This window comes from Mustela putorius, unplaced genomic scaffold, assembly GCF_011764305.1.
Source record: "Mustela putorius furo isolate JIRA1106 unplaced genomic scaffold, ASM1176430v1.1 tig00000580_pilon_pilon_pilon, whole genome shotgun sequence".
Lineage (NCBI taxonomy): Eukaryota > Metazoa > Chordata > Mammalia > Carnivora > Mustelidae > Mustela > Mustela putorius.
In genome coordinates, this window is record NW_025421423.1 from 2,987,021 (window position 1) to 3,004,411 (window position 17,391).

Consider the following 17,391-nt stretch of genomic DNA (forward strand, 5'->3'; position numbering starts at 1 on the left):
AGTCTTATTAGAAACTCTGCTACTGGGTAAAGCAGAAGGAAAACTCCAATGAATCCATAGCTATTGGGATGCCTGGGTTAAGTGTTAAGTGGCTGCCTCTGCCTCAGGTCATGATCTGGGATCAAGTCCTGTGATGGGCTCCTGCTCAACAGAGAGTCTGCTTCTCCCCCTGTCCCTCACCCCTGCTTGTGCTCTCTCTCTCTGGCAAATTAATAAAATCTTTTTAAAAAATCCATATCTATAAAATAGTTTTTGTACTTGAATTTGACTTTGTTTTTGTGGATCATCCAAAAGACTTCCATTGGATAATATAGCTCAAAATGAGCTTGTGTTAGTGGTGCCCAGATGCTTACCTGGTGGAGACAACTACACATCCTTTCTAGAAAAAGCCTGCCTTCAGTTAAGACCTCTAAGGATTCTCACAAATCAAATGTCCAGAATAAAAACTCACAGTAAGATAACAGACAACACACACACATGCACACACACACACACACACATGCACACACACAAGAAAGGGGCCCCTTAAGTGTGAGTCACAGAATGAGATCAGTATTGAACATATCAGACCTGAATATAAAATCATGTATTTATTAGAATTAATTAGAGTTAATTATTAGAATTAATTAATTAATGAGTAAGGAGTGAGAAGCTATTAAAATGACCAAGTAGATAGGAAAGAGAACCATATAGAACTTCTAAATTGGAGAAATAAATAGATGAAGTTTTAAAATTATGAATGGCTTTACTATCAAAGAAAACATCCAAAATACAAAGCAGAAAAACAAAGAGATGACAGTCTGGGAGACAGGCAAAGGGATATGGTATGAGAAGGTAGATCTAACGTAGAGCTACTTAGGGGTCCAGAGGGACAGAAGGGGACTGGAGTCAAGGCTGTCTTTGAAGGGATAAGAAAGACTCTTCAAGAGTGGCTGCACTTTTCATGAGCTGGGAAGTCCTGCCAAGTGGTGAAGAGAAATCCTTTGAACTTGCTTAATCCAGTGTTTTCCACACTGCTCTGACCTTGCCCCCACCCCTCCTGATGAGGTAGCTGTTGCCAGGTGGTAGACCCCGTCTTTCTCTTTGGAACATTGCTTTGGGATTTTGTGAGAGTGACCACTTCAGCACCTGCCTTTTCCTGTCCCCTCCCTTGATCCCCCACCTCCAATTCTTATAGAATTACGGGCCCAGATGAGGAGATTTGAGGAGCTCCTGCCCCAGGTGTGCTGGCTGGTGATGGAGAACTTCAAGGAAAACCACTGGAAAAGATTCTGTGTCTCTGCCGAAGAGATCCGGGGACAGTTCCGGAATTATCAGGAGAAGCTGGAGAAAGGGAAGGTGGGGTCCCCCAGCCCAGCCCTTCCTCTCTAGGACCAAGGGCCCTGAGAGCTCAGAAATGGAGGCAGAACTGGGCAGGGTGGGGTTGACGGATTGGCTCTGAGGGGAGAAGAATAGGGCGTTGGAGAAATGTCTTCTTCATAGAAGGTGTTCAATAAACTTATTTTTTTATTTACTGGGTGGGTTTGCTGTTTCTGTGGGAGTGTGTCATTGACATCAGCAGTGATGGGCTACCTGGTCCTTAGAGGCATGGGACATGGATGCCATCAGTTTTATTGGACTAAGGCCCTGGTTGTGCTGAGGCAGCTGCTCAGCTCTCCCATTCCCTAGCTCTCAGCGTCAGCTCCAACCATGTCCCCATCTGGCCTTCTCTGCCTCTCCTCTGCCCTTTCATGGCCCTTCACACACCCGAGTTGGAGCACACATCATTCTGGCCCTGGCCTTTATTAGCAGAGGACATGGGCCAATGACCTTTTGTTCCGGACCTAGAAACCAGGTCAAAACCCCCACCGATTTCTGGATTATTTGGTTGAAGGATGAAAATGCCCAGAAGCTCCATCTAAATCTTGGACATCCCGCACATTTCCAAGAAATGGAGTCTCTGTGTCAAGTGGAAGAGAAAAGGCAGAATGACTTAGACACCGCGATCATGACAACCAGGGAAAAGCTTGAGGTCAGTGGTGCCATGAACCCCCAGGTCGGGGTGCTAAGGGCAGCACCGCCCCAGAGAGATCCCGTCCCTGCCCCAGTGACAGTCCAGCGACAGCGCTGAGCACGGCGCCTAGCTGGCACCCTGGCTGAAGACGGGCATGAAAGTCAGCATGTGTTATGGGCTAGCTCATCATTATTGGCGGGTCTCACGTGTGTCTTTTGATTTCTCAGTTCGTTAACTATAAAATTACTAATGAGAACTTCTTTTTTCGAGATCCATGTCTATTTATATCTCTTTAGTGAATTGCTTGTGGTCATCCCTTGGCCACTAATGAATCGCTTCCTATTTTCAAGCCCAGTCAGCTCTTGGGAGAGGCCTCTTGGCTGAGGACCAGATGCCACTTACCTTGGACATAGCCGACACATGGCTTTGGTCTTGTCTCACCTGCTGTCTCCCCAAGTCCTCCCTTGGCCTGCCTTTGGAGGCAGGCTCCTCTCCCTGCAACACCAGGATGCCCATGTTTTCCCCAGGAATTCACCAGGAGGTACGGCCGGCATTTCATAGCCAACTTGGCCTCCTTCACCGAGAAGTTCTTGCTGCAGTTGGATGAAGTGGTCACCATCGATGATGTCCGGGTTGCAAGTAAGTCATGCCGCTGGCCTTATGCCTGGGCCCCAGGGGGTTGGTGAGGTGGAGGGTGATGGGCCAGAGCCATCTGCTTTTACCCCCATTCCACCAGAATGAAAACAGACTTTCCACTGAGAGGATTGATGGATTTTTGTTTTCATTAAAAGTAAAGTGTTAAAAAAAAAGTAAAGTAGTGTTGTTGTTTAAATTAAAAAAGCAAATCCCCAAATGGGTCAAAAATTATATGTAAAAAAAAACCCCTAATAGTAAATATTTTCATAATCTTGGGGTAGGGGAAGCTTTCCTAAGTTTGGGAGGAGAGCCAGAAGCCATTAACGGCCTCCAAAGGCACTCTTCTGTGGCCAAAAAAAAAAACAAAAAACAAAGAAAAATGTCAAGAAATTGAAAGACAAACCACAAACTGGACAGATATTTTAGCAAGCTACTATATATAAAGTTGTGAATCATGTATTAAATGTTATCCATCTATCACTAACTTAGCAAGTAATTAAAATATTTTTATTTTAAAAAGCTTGTTTTCCAAGGACAATACATTTTTATAGTAAAATTAAGAACTCAATATCAGTTACAAAGGAAGTAAAGGAAAGAACACAGTCTTTCCACCCAGAATGAAGTGCCATTTCTGTCGGCTGTCCATCCTCCAGGCCTTTCCTTTGGGGCACAGGCCTGAGCGTGTGTGTCTGTGTGGGGCAGATTACAGAGTATGTGCTCTTTTATAACTTAATTCACCCTCAAGTGGTCATTGGCCAAGCCAGTAGGTTATCTTCTTGAGCAGTTTCTCTTACTGTGCATTCTACTTTATTACTTAGTCCCTTGCTGTTAAACATGGGGCCATTTCCAGTTTTTCACTCCTGTGCTTGTGCTGAAGGGAGCATCTGCATCCTTATATCTCTATTCTGGGGCTCTAGGTTCCTAGAAGTAGACTTTTGGGATCAACATATATATGCATGTTGAGGCACTGGGCACGTTCCCATACTGGCAGTCTCTCCGTCCAGTGTGAGCCCTGTGTGGGAAGCGGGGCCTGCAGAGGCACTAGAGATGAGGGAGAACGGGCAGACCAGCCAGCAGCGAAGACACTCTCGGTACCTTGGAAGGAACCGGGGTGCTGGGGAGATGCCCTGTATCTGCCTCAGGGAGGCCTTTCCTGCTGTAAGTCAGGCTCCTTCCCTGGGAGATTGGGGCTGCCCCTGCCTGCTGGCTTTCATACCACTGGTGCGGCCCTCTCAGGAAAGCATATCAAAGGACAGGTCAGCGAGCCAGACATCAGAGAGATGATTTGAATATTTTTGCCCCAGGGGTAGTTCTTCATCAGAACCCATTTGCGCTAGTAAGAACTAAAACTTATCTGGAGGCTCATGGGAGCTGTGTGAAGGTCAGAGCATGGTGTCCTGGGCTTTGGAGCTGGGAAGGGCACCTAAACTATACTTCCTGTCACTCAGCCAGGACCCCTGCCCGCCGCTGCTGGCTGCCCGCCTCCACCCCAGGGCTACAGATCTGGTGCCCTCAGCTTCTCTGTGGGACCAGGCTCAGTGACCCCCTGGAGACTCCAAGTGGGAAGGAGGGGAGGAAGCCCTCATCCCTCCAAACGTAAGGTCAGGGGGAAATCCTCTTGATCTCAGCCTACGTGTGAGGCCATGGTCATAACCTGTCTTTTGCCTGCCAGGGATGGAGTCCCCCAGACAGAAAGCATCAATCCTCATACGGAGGAAACTTGCTAGGCTTTCCCTGAAGGAAGAAAGTGAGAAGCCCCTGATTGAACGGGGGAGCAGGTAAGAGCCGAGAGCATTGAGGAATACTCACCCGGGGCGGTGTTTGCTGGCGCACGGGGCAGTGGGATGGTTAGGAGCCTGGAAGCTTTGGAAAAGCATTATGTTCTAAGCCTCAGTTTCCTCTCCTGAGAAATGGGCATGGCAGCCCACCTTCCATGGTATTTCAAAGAGAAAGTTCAATGAGATCTTTCTTAGAATGCCTCTGGCACATAGCAAAAGCTCAGCAGTTATTAGTTTCCCTGCTAAGGACACACAAAGTGGGGGCCTGCAAAGAAAGGGAGGCCCATCCCAGTATGGGGCACATTCTCGAGGTGCTAGGTGGCCCCATGAGCCCCTGCATGGGAGTTGTCAAAGTGCTTATTCCCTGGGCCCCAAGAATGTGGCTCTGGAAGAAGTCAGACAGTCAGGCAGTGACCCAGTGCTCAGCCCAGTAGGAAAAATGGGCCAGGAATGGGTGCCTGCCACCTGGCCAGCCCCCTGCTGAGGAAACAGGCCTGGTAAAGGGAGCCAACCAATGGTATGGCGTTGCTCCCGCCCTGCGCAGAACCCAAGACCGTCCATGCAGACGGATTTAAACAGTGTGAAAGTACGAGAAAGAATTTGAAGAAGCATAATGTTAAATGCTCAGTAAGGTTTTCCTTTTAATGAAAATATTTCAGACACGATGTTTAAAAAAAAAAAGATCTGCTAGGCTCTTCCACCAGGATTGGAGGGTGCGCTGTGAACGATGGTGAGGACAAGCCTGTCCGACTTCACCATGTGTGTTTATTTGCAGGAAGTGGCCAGGAATCAAACCCACTGAAGTCACCATCCAAAATAATATTCTCCTCCGGAAAACATCATGCATCACCACCACCAAAACGACCCTGGGTCACCTGGCAGCCGTGGAAGCCCGAGATGCCGTCTACCTGGTGAGTGGAGAGACCACGTGGGGCCAGGCGGGACCCAGGGAGCGCAGGGCAGCTCTTTTGCTGCCTTGGGAAGAAGGGAGCTTCCTGTCACAGGGTTCCCCGAGCTTTGGCCCATGGAGCAGATGACCCATGTCAGGGTGCCCCAGAGCATGGTGTCAACACTCCAGATGGTTAATGTTCTCAAGCCCGAGGCTGAGATCTGCAGGTTGTGTCCAGTCCCAGTGACAGCGTGGGTTTGATGGCTTGAGCCCCAGTGCTGAGGGACATCCCACCCAGACTGGGGGGTGAAGGAGGACCTTCCAGAGGAACAGTTGAGTGAGAGCGAGGGGACAGAGGCCACGGGAGCAGTGGGCAGCTGTCCAGAAGACCCTCCTTATCTGGCCTCTTCCTGATGCTTTGCTCCTAGAAATATCTAACACTATTTGAAAAGGAGTTGAAGAAGATCCAGGAGGACAGCATGTTGCAGGTGAAGGAGGCTCAGAGCTGGAAGGACTGCTGGAAGCGCTCCGTGCTTACCATCCAGGGCCTGTACTTGTGATACCCTCAACCTACCCCACGTAAAGGCTCATTTTTACTGGACTTCTCTCTCTGTCTGTCCATCCATCCATCCATCCCTGCTCTATACCCAACTCTGTAGCTCCATCAGTGACCAGGACATGGTGTGGTCTCTGTCCTTGTGGAGGTCACTTCCAAGGAGGAGGACGGAGGGAAAAGGGGAGTTCCACGTGGTTAGCGGGGATGGTGGGTCACAGGCGTGGGCCGTTTAAAAGAAAGACCAGCATGTCAGAGGTTGTAATTCCAATAGGCATGCTTGGCACTTCAGCTTGGAAAACACAATAATTAAAATGTATGAGCACGAATACATTTTACATTTCACAGTGTAAAATAATTGCGACCATGCATCCAACAAAGAAGTGATCCAGTCTTGATTGGGTATCTGTCTGGCAATTTGCCTGACCAAATTAGAGCATTTTGAGGAAAACCTCCCAGGCCTTCTTAATTTTCCTGGGGCCTCTTTAACCTTGTGAGGCTCAGATCCTTCTCTCTAGAAGCCTACATGGTGCCATCTTCCTTGCTGATTTTATCTTCCTGGATTAGGTGGCCTAAACATGCCAAGTCTCATTGGTCAGTAGCTCTCTGTGGCGGATGGACAGGCTGCCTACATTCCTTCCTTGACTTTGTCAACTCCTGTTTCTTTTACCTGGTTTGTGTTTGGACTTGGCATCAGTTTGGATTTTCCCATGTTTAACCTCTTTTAATGACTTGATGAGGGGGGCTTTTGTCCCTGCTTTACAGGTGTTGAAACGCAAATCCAGAAGGCGGAGACAACCAACTAAAGGCACACAACCAGCATAGAACTTCAGCATGATTTTTGGTTTCCCAAACGTGGGCAAGGACTTGGGGACAAGTCGATTGTTTTGGAGATGATCCCAAGAAGCATGGGGAAGGGGAACCTGGAAGGAGACTTAGCCTCACTCCCAGCCCTTCCACCTCCCACAGCAGGCACATTCTGCCCTCCTCACCTGTCCCCCACCCTGCATCACCTGTCCTCTGGCCTGCTGCTGACCTGTCTCCTGACCTGTTCTCCTATAACCATGGTCCGCACTAGGGGCTATGGGCTCACTGTAGCTCCAGGTGCCTGCAGAGGTGGACTGTAAGGCTCCAGTCCTCTCCCCTCAAGTCTACCCTTGGGACCTTAGGGATTCCCCATAGAGCAGGTAGTTAGGAAAATGCATGCCACTGCCCCAGGACAGAGCTGCCTCAGTCTCTTTCTAACTCTCCCTCTTGTAAGTTCCCCTGTGTCTACTCTTCCTTAGCCACACGTCCATGATCCCCACCTGAGAAGTCAGTGTGAGTGAGTGTGCCTGTGTCCAAGTGAGGATGTGGAGAGGAAAATGACCTTATATGGAGAAGGGGGTAGACAGGGGTCTCCCTAGGATCTTAGAGGCTCTCAGCATCAAGTAAACCCCAAAGGGAGGTGTTGAGCCCTGGCCTAAATCTTTTCCTTTTCCTTTAGACTCTGCCCACCTCCTAAGCCCCAGACCAGTCCCTGACACACTCCTGGCCTCAGTTTCCTAATTGTGTAATGAGAAACCAGATACAGAACCACGTAAGTGGGTGTTCGGTGAGGTCAGGCTCCACCAAAACAGGTTGAGGGTGTCAGGGTGGAGTAGCATGGGTACAGAAAAGAAACCAGGGCATGGCAGCCAGTCTGTGTGCCCATAGCCAGGCACACACAAGGGGCCCTGGGGAAGACCCAAGAAGAGTGCATACACATGAGCCCTCAAACTGATGTGTACGCATGTACACGTGAGGTTGTTCTCCTGCAACCATTTCTGTGCACCCCACAGCTGCTGAAGCCTGGGTCACAAGTTCTCCCCCAGACCCATGCAGGGGTATCACTTTAACTAGGACGGAGGGTGGGGAAGGGGCAGTTCCTCAAAGAAATGCTGATGTACTACTGTTCCCAATAGATGAGGATGTAGATGTCGGGCAGGCAAAAGCACCCCAAGTCTCAGAATCATGCGAGCTGCCTCCAAACCTGTCTCTGCCACTATGCTCAGGGGACTGTCCCCAGAGAAGGGACCTGTCTTGTCCAAAATCACACAGTGATTCAATAGCCAAACTCATATTTTGGTTAGGCTTGGATTTGCCTATATATAGCAGAAAACCCAAAGTAATGTGGCATAAACGAGAGATTTAGATCTTTCTTATATAAAAGAACTCTTTTTCTGTTATGCAACAACTCCAGTGACCCCCACCCCCGGCAACTGGACAATGACACTGACTTATTTGTGACTTACTCAAAATAACCAGAGAAAATTACTTATGTTCAGGGAGACGGGCTGTCCTCGGTAACCCCCTTCTCTGTATTCATAAAACTTTCCCACATCCCCTGCAGTGGAGGACATTTGTTAATAAAAGAAAACAAAAACGAAAACCAATCCCCCCACCCCCCCAAAAAAAACTCTAACGGGCGGGCAGTCCTTACTGATCCTGGACAGCTTGTCAGGGAAGACCCCATGTCATCTATCCTCCAGCATCTTAGCTTGTGGCTTCCATCGTCCAGTCTGTCCCTGGCCCAGGGTGGCTGGCTGCTGGAGCTCCAGCCTAGACCAGCCACCAGGCCTGAGAGACGGCACTTGAGACGGCAGCAGGAGGAAAGGAGGAGGGCAAAAGAGGCCCTGCCAGCTGTGTCTGGGCCATCTGGCCAGACTCCCCGAAGTCCCACACCCCACTCTGATCACATGTCATTGGCCTGAACTTTGGTCACTTGACTCAGCTGCCACAGAGGTTAGGCACTTTAATTTTTTCATTTGTCGAATTGCTGCCCAAATTAAAACTGTCTTTAAGCAAAGGGGGAATGAAAACTGTGGAAACTACCAGCACTCTTTGCTACCCAGAACTCCAAGATGAAGAACAGGAGAGGGGGTTCTTTTCAGGTGGGTAGGGCGTCTGCAGCCTCTCTTTCCTTCATGTTCACTGGTTCACAGAGAGAGCAGTGTCTCTGCTCTAAACCACAGCATATGAGCAGGACCTCTGCTTTGGGCTTCCAACAGAATGATGGGAACTACTGTGTCGGCCTTCATCTGCTTGTCCCTTACAGGAAGATCTGAGCAAACCCTTCTCTATTTCATAAATGGGGTGGGTAGAGGTCAGGCTGTGAAGTCTTTTAAGCAAGCAACATGTTCCTGAAATGCTGAGTCAAAATTATATCTCTGTATATCAAATAGAATCTGTTGACCCCACCATGTTGAACGCCACAGTGAATATACTAGTAAAAATAATACACACAAAATAAAACTAACAGTGGTTAACATCGCTCATGGTGAAGCTCATTGACTAAAAATTAATAGAGGAAAAATATATTTGAAAAACATTTTGATAGGCATAACTTGACCCCAGAAAAATGACTTGATAGAAATAATAATCCCCTAAAATTTATAATAGCAGACTCTGTAGTCAGCAAATTATGATCTGGACCAAAAATCAATTTATGTAAAAAAAGGATCCTAATATAAATAGTTGCAGTGACTTAATAATAAAAGTAGATAAGCTACAATTGAGTTTCTGTACTATGTTTGTTTCTCGAATGTTGTCTCACTTTTTAGCACTTAACAGGCCTCATATTTTAGAGCAGTTTTAGGTTTATAGAAAAATTGAGCAAGTAGCACCAAATTCTGTTTATCTCACTCCCTTCCCCCACAGTTTACTCTATTTTTAACATCTTGTAATAGAGTAGTTCATTTGTTAAAGCTTACAGACCAATACTGGTACATTATTACAACTAAAGTCCATAGTTTATGGTAGGTCTCATTCTTCCTGCTACACAATTGAGCATCTTCCTGCTACACCATTAGAGCATCAGGCAGAAGAGTTGTACAAAGCTCACATCCCATGTTCAACCTCTTCTTTCCTCTCTTTCTCCCCCAAACACTTTTTGTCCTCGCTAGAGTTTTGCCCTTTCCAGAATGTCAAAGAGTTGGAACCATATAGTACGTAGCCTTTTCAGACTGACTTTTTTCATTTAGCAATATGTATTTAAAGTTCCTCTATGTCTTTTTGTGGATGGGTAGCTCATTTCTTTATATTGCTGAGTAATACCCATCATCTGGATGTACTACAGTTTGTTTATCCATGTACTTACTAAAGGACCTCTCAGTGGCTTCCAATTTGGGGCAGTTATTCATAATTGTTGAATATTTGTGTGCAGGCTTTTGTGTAGATGTGGGTTTTTTTTTTTAAGATTTTATTTATTTGACAGAGATCACAAGCAGGCAGAGAGGCAGGCAGAGAGAGAGAGGAAGTGAAGCAGGCTCCCTGCCAAGCAGAGAGCCCAATGTGGGGCTCGATCCCAGGACCCTGGGATCATGACCTAAGTTGAAGGCAGAGGCCTTTACCCACTGAGCCACCCAGGCGCCCCTGTGTAGACGTGTTTTCAGCTCTTGTTTGGTAAATACCTAGGAGCATGATTGCTGGATCATAAGGTAGGACTATGTTTTGCTTTTTAAGAATCTGCAAAATTGTCTTGCCAAGTGGTTGTACTATTTTGCATTCCCAGCAGGAATGTTGTGCCATACCATTGTCAGCATTTGGTCTGATCAGGGTTTTGTTGGTTTGTTTCTTTTTATTTTTCATTTAGCCCTTCTAAAGGATGTTTGGTGGTATCTCATTGTAGCTTTAATTTGCAGTTCCCTAATGATATATGATGTTGAACATCTTTCCATATGCCTATTGCCATCTGCTTATCTTCTTTTTTTTTTTTAAGATTTTATTTATTTGACAGAGAGAAAGATCACAGGTAGGCAGAGAGGCAAGCAGAGAGAGAGGGGGAAGCAGGCTCCCTGCTGAGCAGAGAGCCCGATGCGGGGCTCGATCCCAGGACCCTGAGATCAAGACCTGAGCCAAAAGCAGAGGCTTAACCCACTGAGCCACCCAGGCGCCCCTGCTTGTCTTCTTTGATGAGATATCTGTTCAGATCTATTATCCATACTTTTTTCATTGCCCATTTTTTTAGTGATTTGCTGGAGGTATCTTTTCCTGAATTAAGGAGTTTACTTTGCTTCTGAGATTTTGTTTACCAATTGAGATATTGTTGCATTTTAGGCATCCCTTGTATGTTTTGCACATCCTTATTTGCCATCTTTATGTCTTCTTTGCTGAGGTGTCTGTTCAGATCTTTTGCTCATTTTTAAATTTAATAATTCTTTGTTTTCTTCCTGTTGAGTTTGAAAAGTTCCTTGTGTATTTTGGATATCAATCCTTTATCAGATAATGTGTATTGTAAATATTTTCTCCTGGTCTGTGGCTTGTCTTTTCATTCTCTTAGCAGTCTTTTGCAGAGGAGTAGTGTTAATTTCAGTTAAGTTCAGTTTATCAGCATTTTCTTTCATGGATCAAACTTTTGATATTTTATCTAAAAAGTTGTTAACAAATCTAAGGTCACCTAGATTTTCTCCTATGTTATCTTTTAGGAGTTTTATAGTTTTACATTCTACATCAGAACATTCTGAGTTAATTTTTGTGAAAGTTCTTTATGAAGGTTCTTTTTTTTTTTTTTTTTTGCAAGTGGATGTCCAGTTGTTCCAAAACCATTTGTTGTAAAAATCTATCATTTCTCCATTGAACTGCCTTTCATCCTTTGTTAAAGACCAATTGACTATATTTGTGAGGGTCTATTTCTGGGTTCTTTATTCTGTTCCACTGATGTATTTGTCTATTCTTTCATCTAAAACCACACTATTCTTTCTAAAGATTTATTTAATTTAGAGATAATGTGTGTGTGCAAGCAAGGGGAGGGTAAGAGGGAGAGAGGAAGCAGAATACCCACTGAGCAGGGACTCAGATGCTGGGGCTTGATCTCAAGACCCTGAGATCTTGACCTGAGCTGAAACCAAGTTTGACACTTAACCAACTGAACCACCCAGGCTCCCTTATACCACACTATCTTGATTATTGTAGCTTCACTTTATAATAAGTCTTGAAGTCTGGTAATGCAGTCCTCCAATTTTGTTCTTCTCTTTCAATACTGTGCTAGCTGTCTTGTCATCTTTTTTTTTTTTTAACCTTTCCTTGTAAACTATAAAATCAATTTGTCAATGTCCATAAAATTACTTGCTGGGATTTTGATTAGGATTACATTGTCTATATAGATCAAGTTGGGGAAAACTGACATCTTGATAATATTGGGCCTTCCTATCCATGAACATGGGATATCTCTACACTTAACAATTCTTTGGTCCCTTTCATAAGAGTTATAGTTTCTCTATAAAGATCTTATAAGTATCTGTGAGCACGACAATGCTTTGTTGTAGTCCTAAAGAAGATGCAAAATGTGGTTGTATTTATTTAGATAATCATCCAAATGAAAATGAAAATATTTTACACTCTTATTGAGAACTCTCAGATCTCCAACAATAAGCCAAGGACACCAGTTTATACAACATTGGCCTAGACTCCACTCCTATCTTGTCAGCACCACAGTTCTAAGTAGGTTGCTGATGATGTTGTAAACATTGCCCCCAAGTTATAAAACCAGCTTTCCAGCAATAGGGTTTATGCAACCTGTCATAATCCCTAGCCACAAATCCTGGAATTTCAAATAAAGACCTTTTTACCTTCCCAGACACATTACAAGATCAGGATTGAGACTTGGAATCACCCAGAGCAATGCTTTTCTCAACTTTAGCAGTATAGGCTCCAAATACCCCCAAGGAAAGATTCTGACAAAACAGTTGCAAATTATGTTATTGAAAACACCTGGACATTATCTGAGTTATAAATGGGTCTTGTTTATTTGCAAGGAAATGACCAACTGGAATTTAAGACTTTGTTCTGGGTACCATTTTCAAGAAATTTGATTAAGTAAAGCTTGCTTAGAGGAGGTAAATGTGACATTTAATTAAGAGAAGACATTAGGAAGGTTGTGACAGCAGCCTCCAAATATCAAACAAGCTCTCCTCTATAGGGAAGATTCCATTCTTTCTCTTTAGCCAACAGGTAAAACCAAAGCTTATGAGTGGACACTCTAGGGAGAGAGTTTTTAGATCCAAATGGCATTTTGATAGATATTCAGAGCTACCTGCCCAATAAAGACAGGGTCATACACAAGGGGAAGTCCCTCACTGATACAGAAATGGTCCATGCAGAGGAACAATGTTTTGAAATAGTTCATAAAGGATGTCTGTCTAGTTGACAGGCCTGTTGATGTCAACAAGCATCTGGAGAAGTATCAGGTCACACTCCTCCAGCCTCTTCTCTACTTTACCACCCATGATCTACTAGGATTGGAGGTGAACACAGTGCCTTCCCAGGAAGGAAAGAATGTAGAGAAGAAAAGAATTGATTGGAAACATCTGGAGATGTGAAAGGAAAAATTCTAGGATATAGAATGGCAAAATAAAGATCAAGACTCTTTCTGAACAATTGTCAGCCCATAAATTTGTACCTGGCTTTGGTGCAAGCTATTTGTTAACCTCTATTATATAGGTCTACAGCTTTCCTTAGAGATTTTGATAAAGGAAAAAAGTTTACTTTGTCCTTATACTTTTCATGCATTTTACTTTGCTTACTTCTTCAGTCCCTTATTTCATTCATTAGGTACACATAGAGGCAGCATAGCATTGTAGAAAGAGGATGGACTTAAACCCTTCCTTATTTATCCATCCACTGAGTAAATATTACAAGCCTATATGTGCCAAGCACTAGAACATTGCAATCATCATGATTAGGGAATATATCTATATCCCTATCTTTCTACCTATCTATGATCAACCTTCAAACCCCTTTTTGGGAATATGTACTGCACAAAGGAAGGAAATGCTATGTCACTGTTGACTACTGTGTTGCTCTCAGATTAAGAACCACTTACCTAGAGAAAATCTCCTCTAGTGTCTTACTCTGGCCAACAGCCTGCTAGCTCCTTTCTTAACCAACAACTGGTCTCCAGGTATTACAATGTTCTAATTGCAAATATAAAACACCCTGTGTTAAGGAAATTGCTGCTGAGAGCAGGAACCACAGTTTCAAATGGAAAAAGACTAAGTGCAAGGGGATGAAGAGAGAATTGGAAGGAAGGCCATCTATTCTACTTATGGGCTAAATGAACTCTACGCAGAACCCTCAAAACAGTGGTTTTAATCTTCTCAGCTGGTTGTGAGTACTAGATAGAATCAGATAATTTGGGAGTGGGGTGATACAGAATTCTAATAAATATAAATACATGCATTCATCCCTAAGACTGTTGGAGTAAACAGGAATGTCTTGCTCAGCTTCTCTTTGGGTAGGACTGGCTATTGGGGGATTTCTAGAAGCAGCACTCAAGCCCTATCTGACCCACCATCTTCTTTTATAATGAATATTTTGTAATCCCTCCTTTAACTCTCCTGATATGAAATCCACAGATAAAATAACCTGGAAAATTCATTCTATGGTTAAACTATGAAAAAGTTATTTGTGTTTATACATAAAGCAAAGGTTTTTTATCTACATGAATGACTGGCAAGACATTCACGTGTTGGTTGGGACAAAGGGAACTTCTCGGAGATGAGGGAGCTCTTCCATATATACCAGGACAGCAAGCATGCAGCCTGGACCGCTAAATCCCAGGAGGTGCCCACCCATCATTGTGACAACCTAAAATAACCTCGTGAATGTCCAAAGTGCCCTTGGGAAAACATCAGGTAGATGTACTCCCATGGAGAACCACAGGTGAATGGGAACTGACCACCAAACAGCCCATAGGGAAGGCTCCTTTTCTGCTTACTGGCTTAACATTACCACTTAAGCAAATCTGAGGTTAGAATGAGCCCAAAGGGCTCCCGATCCAACAAAAGACTTCGATTTATTCAAGATCAAACTTTTCTTTATTTATTTTGTATGTTTATTTATTTGACAGAGAGAGACATAGCAAGAGACAGAACACAAGCAGGGGGAGTAGGAAAGGGAGAAGCAGGCTTCTCGCCAAGCAGGGAGCCTGATGCAGTGGGGCTCAATCTCAGGACCCTGGGATCATGACCTGGGCTGAAGGCAGATGCTTAATGACTGAGCCAGCCAGGTGCCCCTCAAGGTCAAACATTTAAGTGGGCCAGTGATATTCCCAGAATACTACTTCAAATCTGAACCCATAGTTTTTTAAGATTTTATTTTTTATGTAACCTCTATACCCAGTACTGGATTCTAACTCATGACTCCAAGGTCAAGAGGCACATGCTCTACTGATGGAGCCTGTCGGGTGCCCTGAACCCACATTTTTTGAGTACCATCTGCAATTTTGATTTCAGGGTCAGCTAACCAATGCTGAGTGCCTCCTGTATACTTACATGGTTCTTTCTCATCGCCTCCTCCCTTCCTTACCCCTAGCATCTACTGCAGCATAATTTTCGTACCAGTCTGTTCATCAACTATTACAGAATCCATAATGCTGTAGTTGTTACCCTTGTTCAGAGTATTAGTTACCCTCTCTCCATGCCCTAGCCCACATCTGGGCCGTTTAGCTGCTGCCAACTCAACACCTGCACCCTTGGAGTCCTCCTCCTTTCTAGGCTGTGTCCAAGGCTGGGCTGGGTGAATGAACCACAGTTCCAGAGGGGCAGAGGCCACCTCTTAGAAGCCAAGACCCTCCCCCCATGGGTCCTATGACCTTGCTATACACAATATGGCTTTAAGCTTTTGTTATCCCCTGTTTTCCAGTGTTCGATGGCTCTGTGGCCTCTACAGCTTTAGGGATCAGCCCCTTCTGGGGATTAGCCCCTTTCAGCTGACTCACCTTGGAGGCCTTTGTGGACAGATTAAGGAGTTTTGCTTGATCAGCACATCCTGAGCTTTACCAGGGCTTGGGTTTTAGCAGGGCCCCAGCAATCTCTCCCTTCAATGTTCTGTTTTGTTTTGTTTTGTTTTGTTTCTCTTAACTCAGTTAAAACAAATGCAATTGTCTAGAAATTCCTCTATACTTGTTTGCGAGGCAATAGCCGACCGGAGAGGGTAAGATCATGGTGTTAATGATTCACCAAACATAACAAAGATCTGTCCAAAAATTTCTTTTGTTATGAATCCATTTTCCCTGACCTTGTGTAAGTAAAAAGTACCAGCGAGGCTGGGCTTAATCCACATAATAAAACTTTGAACATGTTTTTGTTTAGCTTTGAGAAGGACTTAAAATTATCATTGCTGAAATTATTTGCCATTAAATAACTCAGAGGGGAAAAAAAAGACAAATGTAAAGTCTTTCGCGTGTTCATAAGGGAGATGAGACATAGAACATGTTCCCCTGCTGTGAACATTTTTGCAGGACAAATAAGTTACCCTGGGAGCTCAGCCCAAGGAGAAGTCACTTTCAGGCGAACCTGCAAGGAAGATTTCTCCGGAGAGGAATTCATGAAGACCCCAAATAACACCACAACCGAGACCCTATGGCTCGTTCAGCAGTATGCAGAGGGATGGACATGAGAGTTTTGGTTTTGGTTTTCTCTTTGGAGACAATATAGGGAAGAAACAGAGGAGTTCAGATGGGAAGTGAGATGAGAATACCGAGAGGTCTCTAAAATTTCCCCTCTCAATTTTGGAGAGTGGAAGAGCCGCCGATGGCAGAGAAACTCAGAGAAGGAGGGTTAAGGGGGTCTCTTTCTTAGACTGTATCTATCGCACACCACACACTCCGTCACATGAGATAAAAACGAAGTGAGCCACAGACATGGTCTTGGGGCACGATTGCTGTCTCCCCTGCTTTTTACATGGTGTCTTGCAGGACGGGGAGAGGGGAAGGAGGGAAGGACAGAGATGTGCCTCAACCAATGGCTTTGGCCTTGTCTGCCTTGTATAGGTGCTTTGGTGTTTGCGTCCAAGGTGGCTCTCTCCAAAAAATGCACGAAAGGCTTTAGGTGGACACTTCACCCTAATAGGCGTACCTTTCTCAGCCCAGGAAAAGGCAGCCATAAATCCAACTTCCCTCCTTATACCTGGGTCTTGATTTGCACTCTGTTTCCATGACAACCTCTCTCTCTCTCTCTCTCTGGAGTATTCGGAGGGGCACAGATTACCTGCCAGGCTGCTGCCCACTGGCCAGCTGCTCCCTCCTATCCACTCCCCTATATCCAAATGCCACCTGTGCAGATCACATCCTCTCAACAGCCCTTGGGGGTGGAAGCTGTGCCTGCCTCTCCTGAGGGAGAGCCACAGATGCTCCTGGCCCCCACAGATGCTCCTGGCCCCCACTTCTGTCATCCAAAGATGATCTTGGGTTTTTGCTGAGAGAGAATACCTTCTCCCTCAGTCTAGTTCATTCTGAAAACTCCGCTCTCTGTCCTCAGGATATATACCTTTATATAAGGCAGTTTTCAGTACGGATTCCTAGTGGGTGCCCCCAAACCATTTTTGAGATCATATGCCAAATTTTATATCCATGTGTTGTTTTCACATATTCTGACTTCCTTCTCCCATAACCCATTTGTCATCTCTGATTCCCCCAAAATCCAATTACATCCAGAGCATGGGAATTAATTCTTGAACTCCCCAGGACTTGGACCATTTCCAAAGAAAGTAAACAAAATTCCTAATCTCTCCTTGTTATGTCAGC

At 45.0% G+C, this 17,391-nt stretch overlaps 1 protein-coding gene across 4 annotated transcripts in view; it reads left to right on the top strand.

Annotated features, from left to right (window-relative positions):
- CCDC180 (coiled-coil domain containing 180) overlaps window positions 1-9,140 on the top strand; it is a 62,155-nt gene extending 53,015 nt beyond the window's left edge. For all 4 annotated transcript variants that reach the window (XM_045081600.1, XM_045081601.1, XM_013053692.2 and 1 more), the window contains 6 exons: window positions 1,178-1,338; window positions 1,874-2,011; window positions 2,521-2,632; window positions 4,302-4,407; window positions 5,183-5,318; window positions 5,725-9,140. In XM_045081600.1, the coding sequence (XP_044937535.1) occupies window positions 1,178-1,338; window positions 1,874-2,011; window positions 2,521-2,632; window positions 4,302-4,407; window positions 5,183-5,318; window positions 5,725-5,856 (785 nt within the window). In that variant the 3' untranslated portion in view covers window positions 5,857-9,140. The remainder of the gene's footprint in view (window positions 1-1,177; window positions 1,339-1,873; window positions 2,012-2,520; window positions 2,633-4,301; window positions 4,408-5,182; window positions 5,319-5,724) is intronic.
- The last annotated feature ends 8,251 nt before the right edge of the window (window positions 9,141-17,391 follow it).